The sequence below is a fragment of the Megalopta genalis genome, chromosome 2 (genome assembly GCF_051020955.1).
Source record: "Megalopta genalis isolate 19385.01 chromosome 2, iyMegGena1_principal, whole genome shotgun sequence".
Classification (NCBI taxonomy): domain Eukaryota; kingdom Metazoa; phylum Arthropoda; class Insecta; order Hymenoptera; family Halictidae; genus Megalopta; species Megalopta genalis.
Window position 1 is genome coordinate 7,072,612 of NC_135014.1, and position 18,216 is coordinate 7,090,827.

At 47.7% G+C, this 18,216-nt stretch overlaps 1 protein-coding gene and 1 long non-coding RNA gene across 6 annotated transcripts in view; both read right to left on the minus strand.

Annotated features, from left to right (window-relative positions):
* Positions 1-9,860, minus strand: part of LOC117218330 (homeobox protein prospero) — a 79,064-nt gene extending 69,204 nt beyond the window's left edge. Inside the window, exons 1-3 of one of the 5 annotated variants that reach the window (XM_033466625.2) lie at positions 6,947-9,858; positions 6,001-6,486; positions 2,410-2,564 (exon numbers count right to left, since the gene is read on the minus strand). In XM_033466625.2, the coding sequence (XP_033322516.1) occupies positions 2,410-2,564; positions 6,001-6,486; positions 6,947-9,529 (3,224 nt within the window). In that variant the 5' untranslated portion in view covers positions 9,530-9,858. Of the gene's footprint in view, positions 1-2,409; positions 2,565-6,000; positions 6,487-6,946 lie in introns of all 5 variants that reach the window. The other 4 variants (XM_033466627.2, XM_033466626.2, XM_033466628.2 and 1 more) reach the window with 4 other exon arrangements.
* Positions 9,861-10,492: 632 nt separating this feature from the next.
* LOC117218329 (uncharacterized) overlaps positions 10,493-18,216 on the minus strand; it is a 146,652-nt gene continuing 138,928 nt past the window's right edge. The window contains exon 4 of the long non-coding RNA XR_004489755.2: positions 10,493-10,511. This is a non-coding gene — a long non-coding RNA (uncharacterized LOC117218329). The remainder of the gene's footprint in view (positions 10,512-18,216) is intronic.

An 18,216-nucleotide genomic window follows, 5' to 3' on the forward strand; every position in this document is an offset into this window, starting at 1 on the left:
GAGAAGGGGGCCGAGTGCCGGAGAGCAACGGCACGAGGGACAAGTTGCTCGCAACTGATCCGCGTACCCTTTTCTTTCCCGTCAACATACACGGTCCTCGGTGAACGTGTTGCATATACGCGTGTATTCATATATGTATATGCATATATTTATATGTTTTTTTTTTTTATTTCCGTGCCGCGCCTATTTCCGCCGCGAACTCGGCTTCCTTCTAATTCCTCGAGCCTCCGGTCCTCCTGATTCGGAAAACGATTCTGTATAATTCTGATAGCGAGAGCTCTACTTCATTCCACGCAACAAATTTTCACGACCGACCGGGAATAGCCTGCTCATGTCCCGGTGAAATTTTAAGTGTTCTCCTACTACTCCCTCATTTTTTACATGCGACAATTTTTAATGGACCTTTCCCTGCGTTAATTAAATTTTTGTGGCTGGCTTTCCTGCGGGTCGGTCGAGTGCTTCGAATATTTCGTACGAGATCGGCCGGCGCGGCGCGGTCCGGCATGATGAACGTATTGAAAATCGATGCTGGAATTGAGTATCGTAGCCGGAGGTGTCAAGTTCGCGGTGCATTTCGACGCTTCTAATGTATGCGAAACCGTAAGTTGACAGCGTTGCTTGCCAGCCAGACGATAGAATTTCGCTAACCAGAAATCCAAAGCTAGAACACGTCGACCGTTGTTCCGATTAAACGAAACTGTAATTACTTTAACGCTTTCGCCACCGGGAGACTATTAATAGGCTCCTCCGTGACTGTGCTGTTTCCAAAGGCAGGATTAAAACACGTTAATTGTCTATTAGACTAGATTATTACACCGTGCTACTCGTCCAAAATTACCATCGCCGCCGAGACTTTTTTCAGGAAGCCTTTAATTGTTGATTACTTTTTGAAACGTTATCAATAATTTCAGAACATCGAAATAGAAATTGCAGCTAGCAGAGTCTAATTGAACTTCGAGTACTCATTGTCAATGCATCGGCGAAAGAAATCAATTTTTTAGTCGAAACCAATATCGGGCTTGCCAATAAAACAGTTTTTGAAACGGGAGACTGTTCATAATTCATAGATTCCATCCGTAACCCAAAAATCGACCGTCAATGTGCAATTTGAAAAACATTCGGTACATTTGATTCAATTATTTCAGTTTGTACATATTAATCCGACTGCTGCGAATAAAAGACTGACCGAGAACAAGAGATACGCAGCTGAGAATAATTCACGCGAGAAATCCACGTTACATTAATTTCTTGCTGAAAATTCAGACATTTCTTTCTGGCGAACCAAATCATAATGGAAACGTGATCGTCGCGCGATCGTTGGCAAGCGAGACGTCGATTACGAATTTCCCGAACCGAATAAACGAAGCCCCGCCGCAGAAGCGGAGCCGCGGACTCGTCGAACTGTGATGCGATGGAAACTTATGGTTTTCGGGAGGATGGGCGTCTCTCGCGATAAGAAAACGGCAATAATGTAACGGCGAGACCAAGTGCGGCCTCTTTGACCACCTTATATCTGGGATCTGTACTGTACTCAGGCTAATTATAATCAGGCTAATGCCTGCCGGCCGGTATGTGTCGGTAGCCACCACCTCCTACGCTTTATACCTGCGGCAATGTAGCCGCGTTACTTATCCTCGGCCGAAGGGAGGGTAATTAAGATTCGGACACACCCATCGTGACTGTCGTCTCTTGGGTTCTGACCGTTTCTCTGCGTAGGGAGTGGTCGATCCCTTGGAAAGCTCGATTTCGTTTGCATACACGGAATGGGATCGCGCGTAACCCGAACGTCTTCCGCGGTCTTGTTCTATTTTTCGCGGGAAACGAACACGGGACATCGCGTTCGGGATCGGTGATTAAAAAATGCCCCGGTTCGATCGGAAGATTATTCCGTCTACGATCTATCAGCTATGTTCCTGGACGTTACACAGGCGTTCTCGTTACTGAACATCGTGGCGAACGTTGAATGCAAATTTCCGCGTACCCGTACGTTGTTACGCTCCTTCGGAAATGATACGATAATCGAGCATGCACTTGATCGGAAGAGAACGATGACCATATCCGTGCTGAATACATTCTGTACCCGCGTTATTTTTCATACGCAGAATGTTTCAAACGAAATAAGCCTGCCGATTGTTTCTTCCAATCTGAATCGATGTGTTATTTGAAATTTCACATTCGAACTTAAACACGAGAAAACATTTTGTAACAACGAAATGCTCTAGCAGGTGCAATTTCTCTGATTCGATATCATCTTCATCCTCTTATGCTTCATAAACACAATTATCAGCAAGTGGAGAAATGTTATCGTCGTTAATAAGGAGGCTTGTTTCGAGTGAGACACCCCGTGTCGGATTGCAGGCTGCAAACAGCCCCAATACCGACACGAATAAATAATTTGATGGTACTCACCGGAAATTGCTGAACCATTTAACCAACTGCGCTGTGTTGTTCTTATTGAACTTGATATCGGGGAAGTACATCTTGAGGATGGACGAAGACGGGTACCTGACCCAGAAGAACATTAGCTTCGCCTTCCTCAGATGCATCGGCGTCAGCGTTGACGAGTTCACCGTGGTTAAGGAAATACTCTGTTGCTGTGTGATCGTTAACCGATGTTTGAGCAGCGCTACGTCGAGCGCCGATCAACGGACTTATCATCCCGCTATTCTTATATCAAAGATGGTAAGAGTATGAACCGTAGCGAGCGTCGAGAGGGCAGTCGCAAGAGGGGCTGTCCGATCCGACAATCGGTTTCTGTGTACGCAAATATCTCAAACTTAATCGTGTTTTCTTCGTATCAAATTGGATTAGAAATCGTACAAGCTGTGGATGTCGCGAGGGTAATAGGGGTCTAACGTTCTCGGCGAGGTTGGCCCACGATTGGCCGTATCCTCAGCGGAAGCCTTACCGACTCCTTATCGGTAATGGGATCTCTTCATGTGGTTTCATCGCATTCTTATTTGGCTAATCCGTGTGTTCAATCTCTTGCGGATCGTCTGTGCCTTCGACTGGCTTTCAAGTCACTCCTCCTCGAGAAACGCGAAGATCGAGCGACGCGCAGCAGCGCCCTCTCGTTTTAACGGAAACCGTCTCCAGATAGAGAAACTTGGAAACAACGGTGGCTGCGCGATCGCTTGGAAACTATTGCCGAACTGTCCGCCTCGAATAATCCCGGAAAATCTGCGTAACCTTCTCCTAGACCCTTGATCCGTGTAAAGCCATCTAATTCAGCGCGGGACGGGTAAAACGCGGGAGCGCGTTTACAATTTTTTCACGAACGCCTATCGTTATTGGTGTTACTGTCGGGCGTGCGAACTCTCTCAGCGCACAAGCGAAGTTGTCGTTTACAAGCGAACGAGTCGACAAGTGTAGCCGTTCCCATCAAACGTGCGCGCACCCCCGCGTCGCATTTTGCGCTCGCGGTGCCGCCGATGGATGATAACGAGATACCCGACTGTAATAAGGATTATTCCGCCCCACGGCTGTCGAGCTGGTCCTTCCTCCTACACTCGTAATGCGCGTTATACCAGCCTTCTATGCTTCGCGAGCGGGAGGTGTGCATCGATTGTCAAGAACCAAGCGATCGTTTCTAAATGTAATAATCGCAATTACAATCCCAAATCTGAAACGCTCGAGATAGATAAACGAGGAGAACAATTTCTACTACTTTACTAAAGTTCGCGCTTTTTATTTATGCATTCAAAGCATAATGTTTTAAAAATAATGCTGTACATTGTTTACGAGTTTCGCAGCCTTTTAAAACATTCAATATATAAGTAAAATCGCGAAATGTTATTTTATTCTTTTCAATGCTCTCTCGAATGTGTAACTATAAATCTGACTATAAACGATTGATAACTATAAATTGTTCAAGAAATTACCAATTAATATTTTATTACGACTCCAAGACCAGCCCGACGTTCGCGCGAAAGCGTGGAATGCAATTCTTCGAGAACGACGCATCGAGAGCGTCGTCGCAGCCCCTCGTCGTGCGTTTGCCGCGTGCACGAGCACGTTTCCCGCCAGCGTGGTACCGGGAAGGAAATTCGGACAGCGTGAAAAGCATATTCGGATACGCCGAAGGCCCAGCACGAGAGTACCGAGAGAGATAGACACGAGGGTGAATCCAGAGGAGAATGGTGAACAGCACAGGTTGTACCGCGGCCATGCGCTCGACCTACCCCAAGAGGAGGGAGTGAAAAAATGCGCCATTGATTTTACATCAAAGGCCGGCTAAAAAGGTGGTAAAGAACGCCGCGCGGCCGATCGAGCGACCCGAACCAACACACACCGTTGCAGTTCCCGACGTTGCACCGTTTCCGACGCGTTTACACGTCCACTAAACGCCCCCGCCTACCCGCGACATAAGTCTTTTTTTCCAGGTTGTGAGCCCGATATTTGCTAGCGCTTTCGGTAAGTGAGAAGGCCGCTACGAACTGACCCCCACGGCCGGGTCATGCGTGATAATCGGAACTGCTCAACTTCTCGCACCTGCTCGCCACGCTTTCGAACTGCCGCGGGGGACGAGCATCGCGACTTCCTCGGTTTCCGGTTGTTGCGACAAACTCGACGGGCGTCGTTCTCTATTTCCTTCGGCTCGTAAACTTTCGGCGCCGCCGCGTTTCCTTTTTTTCCCGGGCCCAGAGATTTAGGAGACTTTAATTAATATTTTTCTGACGAAGTTTGGTGCGCAACGCTTCGAGACTGCTGCAGGAACCTCGCGATTTCCTCGGTTTCTGTTTCATCCGACCAGAAGTTGACTACAGTTTTCTTCCATTTGGGAAAAAGCGATTGGAGCGACGAACACGTTTCTAGGGAACTTTGAAAATGCTTTCTTGTCGATTCACTTTTTTTGAACATTAGACCGAAGAGATTTGCGAGATTCTCAGACAGCGACGAAAAAGCAGGAAGACGCGTTCTTTCGTTTAGGAAGATCAGATTTTGAGAATTTCGGGAACAATTCCCTTCGATCCTCGGATGCAAAGATCGAGCAGATTTTAATTAACAGTTCCCGAAGAGTTTCGGCTTTATGTGAACGGACTAGCCGGCGCAGGGAAGCGGAAGGTATCCGCGGCGAGAAGCACAATGCTGGGGGCAAAGCATAGCCATGCGGACGGTCAAGTATAAGGAATCTAGTTGGCGGGAAGTTGACCGCGCAGAAAAGGAGTCTCGTGGATTCCCGTGCAGCTCGGGGAAGTAGTAGAAGTGACTTATCTACGATAAGTCGAGTATACGCTCCGTGATAGGAAGTTCACAGACCGCCTCCTCTCTCCTTTTCGTGGTTAAATTCCGAAATTGCGGGACAGATTATTGGCTTGCGAAGTTGGGTGAGACTCGAGGTCGAGGGTGGGCCGAGTAGGCAAAGAACTTTCGACCTCGCGCGTTGTTGCCGGACAAACTCTACTCGTAGGTGCAGCCAACATTAGCCTAACTCCGTGGCAAACTAATCTAACATTCGTCCGAGGTTCCTCTCCCGCCTCCTGGTATTCTCCCGACTTCCTTCTGGTTGTTGGCCGGCCAGCTTTTTCTCCCGGAGAACTCGACGGTTGTTTTCCAAAGTTACCAAGCTTCGCGTTTCCCTTCCGCGCAGGGGAGAGAATACGTTCTCCTAAGTATCGTCATCAACTCTTTCGCTTTTACTATCGCGTTTTAACGCTCTTCCGACTGCCTTCGCCCGTGTATATACTCTTCCCGGTTTTAATATTGAAAGTTCGGCGGTACTTTCTTTGGAGAACCGTCCAGACCACGTCGCCGCGGCGCAATATCGCCCCCTCGGTATCATCGAATTTTCGAGACGCTGATTACCGGCCGGCTTTCGATTCTGAATCGTAAACTTGGACAATTCGGTAACTACTATGAGCGAGCCCCCGGTGCCCTGCTTGCGAAGACCATGTTCTGGACGTTCTCCAACTTTTAGCCCAACGAATCTGTTTTGTATCTATTTCTTGTTCCCCCATTTTTTTTTTTTTTTTGGTCAACTGTACCATTAGAAAAGGATATTGTAGGCTGCACTCCATCGTAGCCGATGTCGCCATTGTTGCATTCGCTGCTCCGGTCATTGGTGTCCATCCTCAGATGCGCATAGTCTGGACTGCCATGCTGGGCAACCGCCAATAAGGCAGGATGCAGTATAGCCGGCGGATGAGGCAGCGGTGGGGAATCCCTGAGTTCTACACTTGCACCTGGAGGACTTGCAGGTAGATGATGCGATCCCGGGGGTGGTACCTGACCCGGATGACCCGTGTGAGGGTTGAAGAACGGCGAGTACGGCGAGAACACTTGACTCTCATGGAGACTGGGGTTTGGTATCGCTACGCTGGTTGGCAGAGACACTGGCAGCATTGGTGGTGGCGCGTGGTAAGGTCTCGGTGGAGGTGGAGGTGGCGGGCTCTCGCTGCCTCCTTGCGAACAGCTGCCCTCCTGCGCCAGGATCCTGGACACGGTCCTCGGTGTGATCCTCGTGTCCGTCACCTGTGAAGGAAAATACTAATTGATACCTTGATTTACAATCTGAAATTCAGATACTTATCCTATACACATAGATATACTTAACGTAAAAAGCCAGCCAAAGGAACATAGCGAAAGACTAATAAGCACTTGAACTCTATAAGCATGCGTGATACTACATGAACGATAGCGTACTATAAATTTTGTATTCCTTCGAGGAAATGAATGAACAGATCTTTCTATTTTATATACATATTGCCAAAACGTGATATTTTATTTTTAGAAAAAAAGATTACTAATTACTAGACTAATTACTTTCTTAGTAAATTTGGTATTCATTGAACATTATTAAATTGTGATAGCTCAAGTTCTAAATGATCGTGGACTTGGACATTTATCGAGGGTAGAAATGCCGAGGAGCAAACTCATTCATTTAATTAGCGATGCAAAAGAAATATTTGCTACGAATAGTTTAAAGAAATGTTCAGTGGATAATTACCTTATGACGTTTTTTCTTGGGCGTCATAACAAGGGACAGGGCCTCGTTCTGTTCCGAATCCCTGTTTTCCCTCTCGTCGCTCCTCATCTTGCAGTATTGGTCGCGTTGCTGCTGTTCTCTCTGCTGGTGTTCGCGTTGCTGTTGGTGCTGTTGTTGTTGTTGCTGCGCCTGCATGGAGGTCATGGCGTATATCGTCGGCGGTTTTGGCGTCTGAAATAACGTGCCGTTCGACCTGACATGGGGTGGCAGCTGGTTCATTTGATTAAGATTGTTTTCCGTGGGGCCAGAATGAGGACCATGGGGCCCACCACCCATGATTCCGATTTGAGGGAAACCCGTAGACTGTGTAGGAGGGGGCCCGCCATTGTGGGGCCCCCGTGGCCCGTTTGGGCCACCGGATGGTTGTGGTGCTCCTCTATCGACTACTTTCGTCCTAGGTGATTTCCTTTCGAGTATTTGGCTGGCCAGAAGGAGGTCTTTGTTTAATTGTTCGGCGGCAACCTGTGCCGCCTCGCTCTGTTTACCAAGAAACCCCTTCTGCTGCACGAATCTCGCCACTACACTGTCGACTAGATTTATCAAAGACGAGGTGATTTGCGTTTTGAGGATATCCGCCAAGCCTTCGAGGTCCGCACCAGTGATATGTGGACCGGACGAGCCAACCGCGGCGGCTCCTCTAAAAACACTTAACCTCTCTTGGATATCCTTATGTTGAAGAGGCGCGCTCGCCGATTGCATTTGTGGCGTCTGCGGCGTGGACGGGCCGGTATTGCTTTGACTCTGTTGTTGTACTTGACTCGGAGGGGGTGGTGGTGGAGAGGTTTGTCGTTGAAGCTGTTGTTGCTGCTGTTGCTGCTGCTGTTGCTGCTGCTGCTGTTGTTGTTGCTGCTGTTGCTGCTGCTGTTGCTGCTGCTGCTGTTGATGTTGCCTCGCAGCGGCCTCCTGATGCTGCTTTATTCTCTCTAGAGCAGCGTGTTGCTGTTCGAGGTAGGCTTTGTGTCCTATGTGATACATAGCTGCCGAAGCGTGCGTGTGTTCAGCTGGTATGGCTGGGAGGCCATTGTACGCTGGTGGATGAGGTCGCGGTGGTCTCGGTGGTGGTGGTTGAGGTTGATGCTGAGGACTGGCGGGCGCATCGCCGCTTTCGCTCGTGTCTGGCTCCATTCTGCTCGAAAGCTCATTGTACTTTTGCTGCATTACCGCCAGCTGCTCGTGCAGCAACTTCAACTGACTCTTCAGGTTGTCCTTCTCCTCGCGTTTTTGCCTGATCGTCGAAGGATCCTCCTCCTCCTCGCTCTCCTCCTCGTAGTCCATCATGGTGTCGTTGACACTGTGCTGGAGAACATGGTGCACGGTCTGCTGTTGCGGCTGGTACAATTTCCGTTTCTTGCAGCCGTTCACCGTGGTCGTTTGGAGGGCGGGACTGCTGCGCATCGTGCTGACAATGTTCTCCACGCGAGCACGCTTGATCTCGGTGGTCGGCGAGCTGATCTCGGTTTTCGGTACGATCGGGCAAGGCGAGTTGCTCGGACTCCGTTTGATATTCATCGAGTCCTGTATCTCCTCCTTGACCGAGACCGATCCTGACCTTGGCTGCGTGGGACTCGGCGGTAAACTTTGCTCGCAGTCCGACCCATCCAAATTGGCCCCAGGCTCCATACCAGCTTCGGCGAACGCCTCCTCCATAGCACGTGCAGCCGCGGCAGCGTCCTCGGCGCTGTCCTCGGCATCGCCCGGCATCACGGTATCACGATCACTGTGATTCGCGTTGTTCACCATATTATTTCCATCAACACTCTCCTCGCCCCCACTCTGCACTGTTCCACTACGCGCACTATCACAATTTTGTTGCTGAGGACTCTGTTGATGCTGCTGCTGTGACTTAAGTAGATCCGTCGTGTTGTTGTTGTTGTTACTGTGTATACTGTTATTGTTGTTCGGCTGTTCGGGTACCGAGAGCGCCGTGAGCTTGCGCCCTTGCAGTATGTCGCGAAGCATGTGCTGCGTGAGCTCAGCGGTGGCGGGATCGTCGCAATTAACCACAGCACCGGATTGCAAATTCGCGGCAGAATCCATGCCGGCGCCAGTCATCCCGTGGCCGCCCTCTGGCGGTGAACCACCGGCGTCACTGGCCTGCTTGACTTGTCGTCCGAGCAGCTCGTTCAACATCTTGGTGGGGCCGTAACCCGGTGCCCCGAAGAAACCGAATGCCGCGTGGGCGGAATGCTGCTGAGCGGTGGGACCCGTCGTAGCTGTGCCTATGTGACCTTGACTGCCAGCTGCTCCAGCCTGTTGTTGTTGCTGTTGTTGTTGCGATTGTGATTGATGATGCTGCGACGGCGGTTGTTGTTGTTGTTGCGGAAGCGTTGGCCCGTTGCCACCGAAGATCGAACCGTATATACCGCCGCCGTGGAAGGATGGCCGGGAGGTGAAGTGCGGTATACTCGAATAGTTGTTGCGCGGCTCGCCGGCGTCCACGCGCTGTCTGGTGCGCTTCTGCTTCTTCTGGAGTTGCTGTTGCTTGCTTTCCGTGGTTGCTCCGTAGGGGGCGAAATACTCGGTCTCCTCCCCCGATGACATCATCGGCCGTCTGGTTGGTCGGCCCCCCGAAGGCCTCCGCGTCCCCTCCCCGCCAGGATTCCTTGTCACCCCTCCCCTTCACGCTTGAATAGCCCCTCGTGGCTCAGCGCGCTGCCTCTGCTTCTCTGCTCCGTACTCTCCGGCAGTTTCCCCTACCACGGCCGCCTTTCCTCCTCGTTCCTTCTACCTTACGCTCCCCACTCTGACCGGTGATACTCTTCCCTCCCCACTTTCTTCGTCTTTACCGTTTCCTTCTCCTTCTCCGCCCGTCGCCACCGCCTCCGCCGCCACTTCTTTTTCCTCCTCCTCCCGCTGCTATGCCGCCGCCGCCGCCTCTTCTTTCTCCTCTTCTTCTTCTTCCTCCTCCTCCTCCTCCTCCTCCTCCTCCGCCGCCTCCTCCTCCTCCTCCTCCTCCGCCTCCTCCGCCTCCTCCTCCGCTGTCGTCGGTGACGACGACGACGTCGGCAGCCTTCTCCTTCCCGACGAACTTTTGCTTCCTCCTCGTCTCCTTTTCTCGCACCACCTCTTCCGCTTCTTCCGTCGTTTCTCGGTTTTTCTGCGCCTCCTTTTCACTATTCCTCGCCTCCCTCCTTCCGTCGTGGGGTGGACGCCAACAACTGGGGCTTCGCGATTACTCGGTGTCGGCGATTCGTCTTCGTCTCGGAATGACGACTTCTTCTCGCGACGCGGGACACGTTCTGGGGACCGTTTCCGCAACCTCTGGTCACTATTGCGATCTTGCTGCGATGGCAAATCAAGCCGGCACCGCCGCTTCCATTTGAATCTCTACCGTTGTTGCGTTCCTTGGCGACAGTCGATGAAATGTTACTACTCCCGTTAATAATTACGGGAAGCGAAGCCGGTGATCTCGCGGGTGGAATCCTCGTGCTCCCGCCTGGGAGCTGCATCCTTCGAGCTCACCAAAGGGCTGGCTGCCCCTCTCTCCCTCGCCTCGATTTTCGTTACCGCGGTTCTTCTTATTCGTCTGCAACAGAAATAACGTTGAACCCCCTTTAGTTGGTTCGTGTACGAGAGTGGCTCACCTACGTGGTCAATGAAAGGGAATCGATGTTAGACGGAAAAGTTATACCGGACCGTCTCCTCGTTTTTTTTTTCTTTTATTTTAGACCCGGTCCGCATATAGACGCTCCTTCACTTCCGTAGATAGAAACGTCTACGGCCATCGTGCGCCGCTATTGTTGACTTTTTCCCCGTGACATAACTTTCCCACACGTAACTTTATTACCTTAGAGAACGATTCAATGCGGTATTGATGCGTCACGTGCTTGCTATGAAATTCTTCGAAGTCCAGAAATGCGCTATATGCGGTCCGAGTTCTAGAGCAAAGATATATTTATTTCTCGTTGCAAGGGAGCTTGCAATTTTTCATCGAGCTTTCTCAAGCTAGCTTCATCGTTAGAAAATTTCTGATTTTACGTCTACGAGGAACGTGCATTCGCTCCGAAAAATTTTGCGGAATAACGCGTAGAAAAGTACGGTAAAAGCGGCACGTTCCACCTTGTCTCAAGAAACACGGAGATGCCGGTCGCTGTTCATTAAAAATACAGCAAAGCGAGCAATCGTCTTCGATTCGAATATGAACATTCTCTTCGAACTTCGACTGTCTTGCCGCGTGTTTCTGTAACCACTGACGGCGTAGGGGCCGGCCACATAGGATTGGTTAAAGAAGAAAGTAGCCGGTGACCGAGGAGAGACCATAAGAAAATTACTTTGCATTAAATTTCTTATTCGAACCGCTGTCGTTGATCGATTGGCGGCAGGGGAGCGCAAAAAAGTAATTGATAGTGTGATTCCTCGGTCATAGACCAGCACACACCATCTGCCGTGGTCAAACTTGAGCAGGCTATATTCATCTTCGAACAGTCCCCCGCAACTTTCTCGGTTCAGTCATTGAATTCGATATCATCTTCGCGATAATAATAGCTCCTCTTTATTCTGCGACTGTCATTACAAGCCGATAAATAAGTTCACGTAAATTTCACACATTTTCCACGTCGCCCAATTAGTTGTCAACGACGCGAATTGAAAGAATCTCCAGGAATAATTATTCGTCTTTCCATTGTGTGTTGATTTCTATCGATTTGACATCGAGACAAATTAAATTACGTCGATCGTTCTACTTTTTCCATTTCTACTTTCGCACATATTGGGGACCATTGCTGTTGTTACTAATGATGCAGTTCTGTTCTTTTAAGCCTTCCAATGAGTATACATGTAGATGTACAATGAAAATACGTATTCTTTTCATTCCGAGAAATTGTCACGACCAAAGAACAATCGGAACCGTTGTAATTTGCCAAGGAAACGATACGACAAGGGGTTAATCGGGGACAAGTCGACGTTTTGGGTGCGTGGGTGTCTCAGTTTCTCGCGACGAGCCGGCAACGACGAACGGATAATCGACCAGCCGTTCCACAAATTCATTCAACGACGACTAGGCTCGATCGTTTCACGATTCAATTGCCGATACGCATAAGTGCGTGAGTACACGCGAGTCGACCTTCTGCGTTTGCACGCACGCAGTTTGATACGACCGCGCCGGCTGCTTAGTGTGCACCAATATCGCCGCGATATATGTTTGCGTGAATGTGCATGAGATCCCGAAGCAACAGCTGAGCAGCTTAAAGCACCTGCGCTCAATAGGCCGACATATTCCATAGTTTGCCTACGCACGAGCCGCCTGCGTTCGAGGACACGAGTACTCGTCCCTATATATCGACAGAGCGACTAGACGTATGTATACGCGCGGCTCATGAAGCAACAAGGAGGCTCAAAGAGAAATGCGTATATAGCAACACGTGGCAAAAGCGGCGAATTGGTGGAAGCACGGAATCGTTGTACTTTTTTTCCTCGAGCTGCGCGCATGAGCTTTCAGTCTCACTGTTCCCCGCCGTTTACGCGATCGCGCGTGCAAAAGGGATGCAACCGGCTTCGAAATTTGTTTATTATCCGCTCGCTTCCAACAGGCGTGCTACCGAATATATTCATCGATTCCAGAAGCATTCTGATATTAAATATTTCCAAAAGATACGAATCGCTCGCGAAACCGAGCGCGCATATGTATATACGTCCGTACTGTATGCGCACTGTTTAATGGAAAATAGGAAATAATTGACTGTTATGTGGCGCGTGAAAATTACAAACTGCGAGCAGTTATTAAACTTGACTGCAAATTTTTATACGTTTGTCGCATGTAAATTCAGGAGATACCGGAACACGGGAATATCGACTGAGATTCGCCGAGATATCTTGGGAAATTAATTTCTTTTAATTATGAATTTTTTTTTTAATAAATTCGTATTAACGATGGCCAGAATTTTCAGCGATTTCCAATGATCGTTCGATCACTCTTCTATTTCAGTATGTTTCCAAGTTTTCGAGCCTCTATGCCGGACAGAATGATTTCGCCCCAAGATACTGCTCCCTGGCAATTATCTTAGGCGCAACGTGCGGGGAGTATACTCGCCGCCTGAAAACGGTGACATATGGTCTCGGGTTCGATAACGTCTACAATCGTATCTGCCTCGAAGAACGTAACACTTCGAGGGGGGTCGTGAACTTCTGGACTTCCTACCTTTAATCGGTATTTCCCTTTTGGGCCGTCATGCGTGGGGCGAGTAGAATAAAAAGGTGTTCTCCGCCGGAAATGGTTTTAGGAACTCTCCCATTGGGTGCCCCGACTCGGAAGTCGACACGTTGGGCTAATTACACGCAAAGAACACCGCTGGGGAACGCTTCGTGGTGCGTCAATGTCTGTCCGGCGAAAAGCAAACGACTTCACCGCGCCCCTCCGTTCTCCCAAAATCAATTTGAAATAATCAATAGCGGCTCTAAAACGCTCTTACTAAATCCATGTTATTAATTTGTGCTCTTTCAGTATTTGTTCATTAGCGATGAACGCGTAGAAATAAATCGTTTGCGATTTGGGGCAAGATTTTGGAGCAAAATGTTAGGGTTTGCCTTTGGACTAAAATATGATTTTCCAACAGTTACTTTGATAAATTGTTAATTATGTATCAGATCGAATAAGAAAATCCAAGTTGGTTTCGAGAAGGTAGCTTGAAAAAATATATAAAAGAAAATTGAATAAACGCATCTTTGGAATTTTGATGATCGTAAATTAAAAAATGTGGAACCTGTTATATTGACACAGTTTCAAAGGGTGCATCTGTGTATTTATAGTGTATTCATATAGCTTATGCTTCAAGCAAATCTTCGTAAATAAGTTGATTTTTGGTGTGGCCGATCGGGCGTTGTGTAGACTAATGACGTCGCATCGATCACTTTAACGAAGCGAAAACAGTCTGATGAACTACCAACAGCCATTTCCTGTGCGTCATGCGATATTTACCGTTTAAGCAGGTGACTTGATTTGAAGGGGTGATTACAGGTTATGCCGGTGGGGTTGCCGCCACGAGATTAGAGAACGACCGGTCGAGAGACCGATTCATCGAGTGCCACGTATTCAATGCGGTCATGAAATTCCTACGAAATGGAACGAGACGAAACGAAATGAATGGCCGGCATCGACGAGAGCTTGGTGGAAATCGGAAAAACATTAAAGAAAGAAAGGAAGAAAGACGCGAAACAAAGTACAGCGGGGAAAAAGTTAAGACCGAGAAGAGGGTGGTCGGGGGCAGCCTTAAAAATTAACTGTTGATTACGAGTGCGGGTTAATGGAAGACCGGCTCATAATTCTGTCGACTTTTCTCGGAGAATTCCAGCATTAAGGGGTTACGGTCCAAGGTGGCCATTGTTTCGAGCTATCGACGCTGATAACTCCTACCTATAGGTCTGGGTAATTAAGGAAGACCTGGCCGCTGAGAAGCTCGAGGCGAGGAGAGCGTTCGTTATTCTCTTACCATCGATCACGCGGCTCCTATCGGTAGATCAACCTTGTATGCGATTTCAAAGGGAAATACTTCGAATCGAAATTTTTTAATGAATCCGCAAGTGAAAAGAAAGAAACGTATATCTCGTAGCCATTCTGATCCCCTTCTTTTGACGGACGCGCGCCACCCTCCTCTGCCGCGAGGACAGAAAGTATGAAAATCGATAGAAAAGATATGAAATTTCTATCCACAAGGTCTATAGCCGCGCAACATTTCTTTCTTTCTACGTTCGGCAAGTCTTGGACGCTTCGACTGTCTGCCGGTGCAAAATTCGACATCAATTTCTACTATTTCACCATTCTGCTTCTTACATTATTTTATACTCGTTTTAGAATTTACAACTTATTGGCAGTTAATATTCCTAGTACATTGTACATATTTTTCTCCCACACTGCAGATAAATCCTAAAGCATAATTTATGATCGATTAAGATTGATATTCCAAGTATTTGTTTTTCTTTTTTTTCAAGATGCACAGTCGTTCGACATAGACGTACACTCCCGTCCATAAGTCATCGGACAGTTAGTTATTTTTAGAAGAATGATTATTAACTAACAGATGCAATTTTCTCGATTCATTTTATTACATATATATATATATATATATATTATATAGATATATCTATATTAGAGTATATATATATATATATTATATAGATATATCTATATTTAGAATTATTATTTTGCACGTCGTTATTTTTTTCGTCGATATACTCTCCACTGCAGATACGATGACTTGAACGTATTTCTCGGATTTTACAGGTAAAACAATAAATTTCAGATGCACAATTCAACAGATAAATATATGCAACAAATCTCAGCAATAAAATTACTCCAGACAACTACATCTGCGTTCTAATAATCATTTTCTTGAAAATAAATGTAGTAAATTCTCCCTAATCGACGCTCAGATTGTGCACAGAAATGGACAATTTGGGAAAAGGAGATACGATTAGTCGAGCCTTGCGACTCGTTTTTCTATTGGTAACTATTCTCAATTCCATTTTTAGGTGCAATCTGAACGTTTAGGGAGAATTTAGGGAGAATCTAGACAATTTAGGAAAAATTTACTGTAAATGACCGGTGACTTATGGCCGGGGGTGTAAGATCAAATTGTGCTACTTTTCTTTATGTATTGTGTTAAGTGCACTGACAAAATCTGGTTCAGATCTACATTCTTGGAACGACACCACAGATAAATTGCCTAACTTGTTTAACAACTATAACTGACCGTCGACAGACTTTATTGAGAAAGAAATACAGTAAAGATTCATATCCTGAATTATGATAAAAAAAAACATATGCAAAGAGATCGTATGCGTCGATCAGAAAAAGTTATGCGTATAAAAACTTGCTGGAGTTCTACGCCGACGATATTCTGCCTGTAATTTCTGCGCGAGTCAGTGTAGAACGTATTAACTATGATCAGCAGAAATTACGATAGAAAGAATGTTTCGAACTGTTCTATGCAACCGAAGACAGTTGGCAGTTTCTGTGTGGATTATAGTGATTACGAAGAAATGAAAAGCTGAAGTTTTCAAGGAACGGCTAGCTATAACTAAAATAGATTGCCACCTAAACGTTGCTAGAGCCTGAATACTTAACTGCGGGGGTTAGAATTAATTCAACGTGCGCCCCGTCGTCGCGTCTCTCGAACGATCAAACGGTCGTCTCAAGTATTTTCGATCGGCGAGAATCGGCGACCGGTCGAATCTGCAACGAAAGCGAAACAATACTTTCGCATCGCAGCCCTAACAACTTCCTTCCGGGCGGCTCGCAAGTAGGCATCAGCAGGTTTCTACACGACGGGTATCACATGGTGCTTGTGTTCCACATGGCGTACGCGAGGCACCGCCACGACGGCATGTGCACTGGAATTCCACCCCCCGTAAGTGTCATGTGGCGGCGAGTGTTCGCAGGGGGTTGCATGGGAACCCGACTGTGGTCATCAGCCCATGTCCTTCGTGTGTACGTACGCCGGTGATCCGCACGCATAGCTATGCGCCGCTCGCGTTCTCCCCCTCGATAGAAAATTATTTGTAACATTCGTTTCGTTATTATCCGCAGAGTGACCGAGCATCCTTCGCCTCGGCACGCATCGGCAGACAAGTAAACGGACACCGCGCTTTCGTGACGCCTAATCGTGGGTACATACACGCGTACACGTCAGATGTAGAGAGAGGGAGAGCGAGAGCGAGAGCGAGAGCGAGAGAGAGAGAGAGAGAGAGAGAGAGAGAGAGACCGGGATACAGTCGGAGGAGACAGGGTTGCGCTGCATATATACATAATGACGCACGCACACACAGGACAGAGGCATGCTGGCTCGTGTACATACACACAGGGCTGATACGCGTTCTGCATAATATCGGGCTGCTCCGATGCAACAAGTTGACCGGGTGTCAATTGATGTGTTATTAATTGGAGGTTAATTGCGTTAATGCGCTGCAAACCCCGCCTCCCGCCGCTCGCCGACGCCATCCCCGCTCGACTCCCCCGCCCCCAGCCGGCCTGCCAGCCCACAATCTACCGACTGTTTTATTATTATTTTGTATTCGAATCGTTTCGATTCACTGGCACGCGCCCAAACCAAACTTCGCGAGCGCGAGAGGGGATCGCGGCGGTCGCGGGGGTGGCAGAGGGAGGCCGACAAGCGCCACCAGCGAGGGGGCGGAGGGGGGGTGAGAGGGATCATTTAAAAGCGGCCGCCTGTCACCGATTTTCATAATTCACAGCTCGTTAAATTTGTTTCGCTTTTTACCTCACTCTCTGCGATTACGCCGACCCGGGGCCATTAATCTACCTTCGGCCGTTTTCAATGAGTTTAATCGCGTTTCAAAAACAATGTGGGTCAACGCCACGGTCGTGTTATTCCTGGCACGCGAGCGTGACCTTTCCTACGTTTTCATTTCGATTTCGGTCGCCATTCATGCCGTATTACAGATAATACCGACGATAATGAGCATCGCGTCACTTTTATGAGGGAAGCGAACCCGCGACCGCGCGCCCGCGCGCTCGTGGCTCGATCGAGCCCGACATTTTTCGGTTTACCAATGTGAATGGAAAATGCTGGCCGAAAATGACCCTGACATTGCCCGCGTATCGTGCGAATCTCTTTTCACGCTGATGATCACTTGATTATTTGAATACTGATTCTACTTCACGGAACTTTCGTTTTAAAATGGCACCGACGATCAACATTTTTATAACTCGACTGGGACTTTAATCGTTAACTACTATTGCCAGCCTGTGAGACTAATCATTCATTCTCATTCATGATTGTAAGAAAAATCGTATGAAAGGAACGCGCGCGTTTTTCGTAAATTTACTTCTATTCAACCGAACTTAAGGGTAAAGTGAGAACAATTGATCTTGATTTTTTATTCAACGGTTTTATGTCAATTATAACGCGGTAAACATTAGCGGACAGTGAGGCCGCTAATGGTAGTTGCATGTAAGTTTTAATAGCTTGTTTTTGAAGTTAATAACTTTAGTTAGCGGTCAAAATCATCACGAGACATTATGAAATGTTACTAACTTTCAAACACATCATATTTCACTGCAAGAAGAAAAGGCTCTTTAGGAAGTCTTTTTCCGTTTTTTAACGATTGAACTGCGGATTTTATGTATTTGTGACAAAATTTAGTACCTGGAATTTGGAATAGTAAAAATATTGGAAGAATCTTGAAATGTCAACGAATTAATCTATTAGAATTGTTATAGAATGAAAGGGCTTTCAATGTAGATTCTATTTCTTGCAATTGACATAGATCATTTTTAT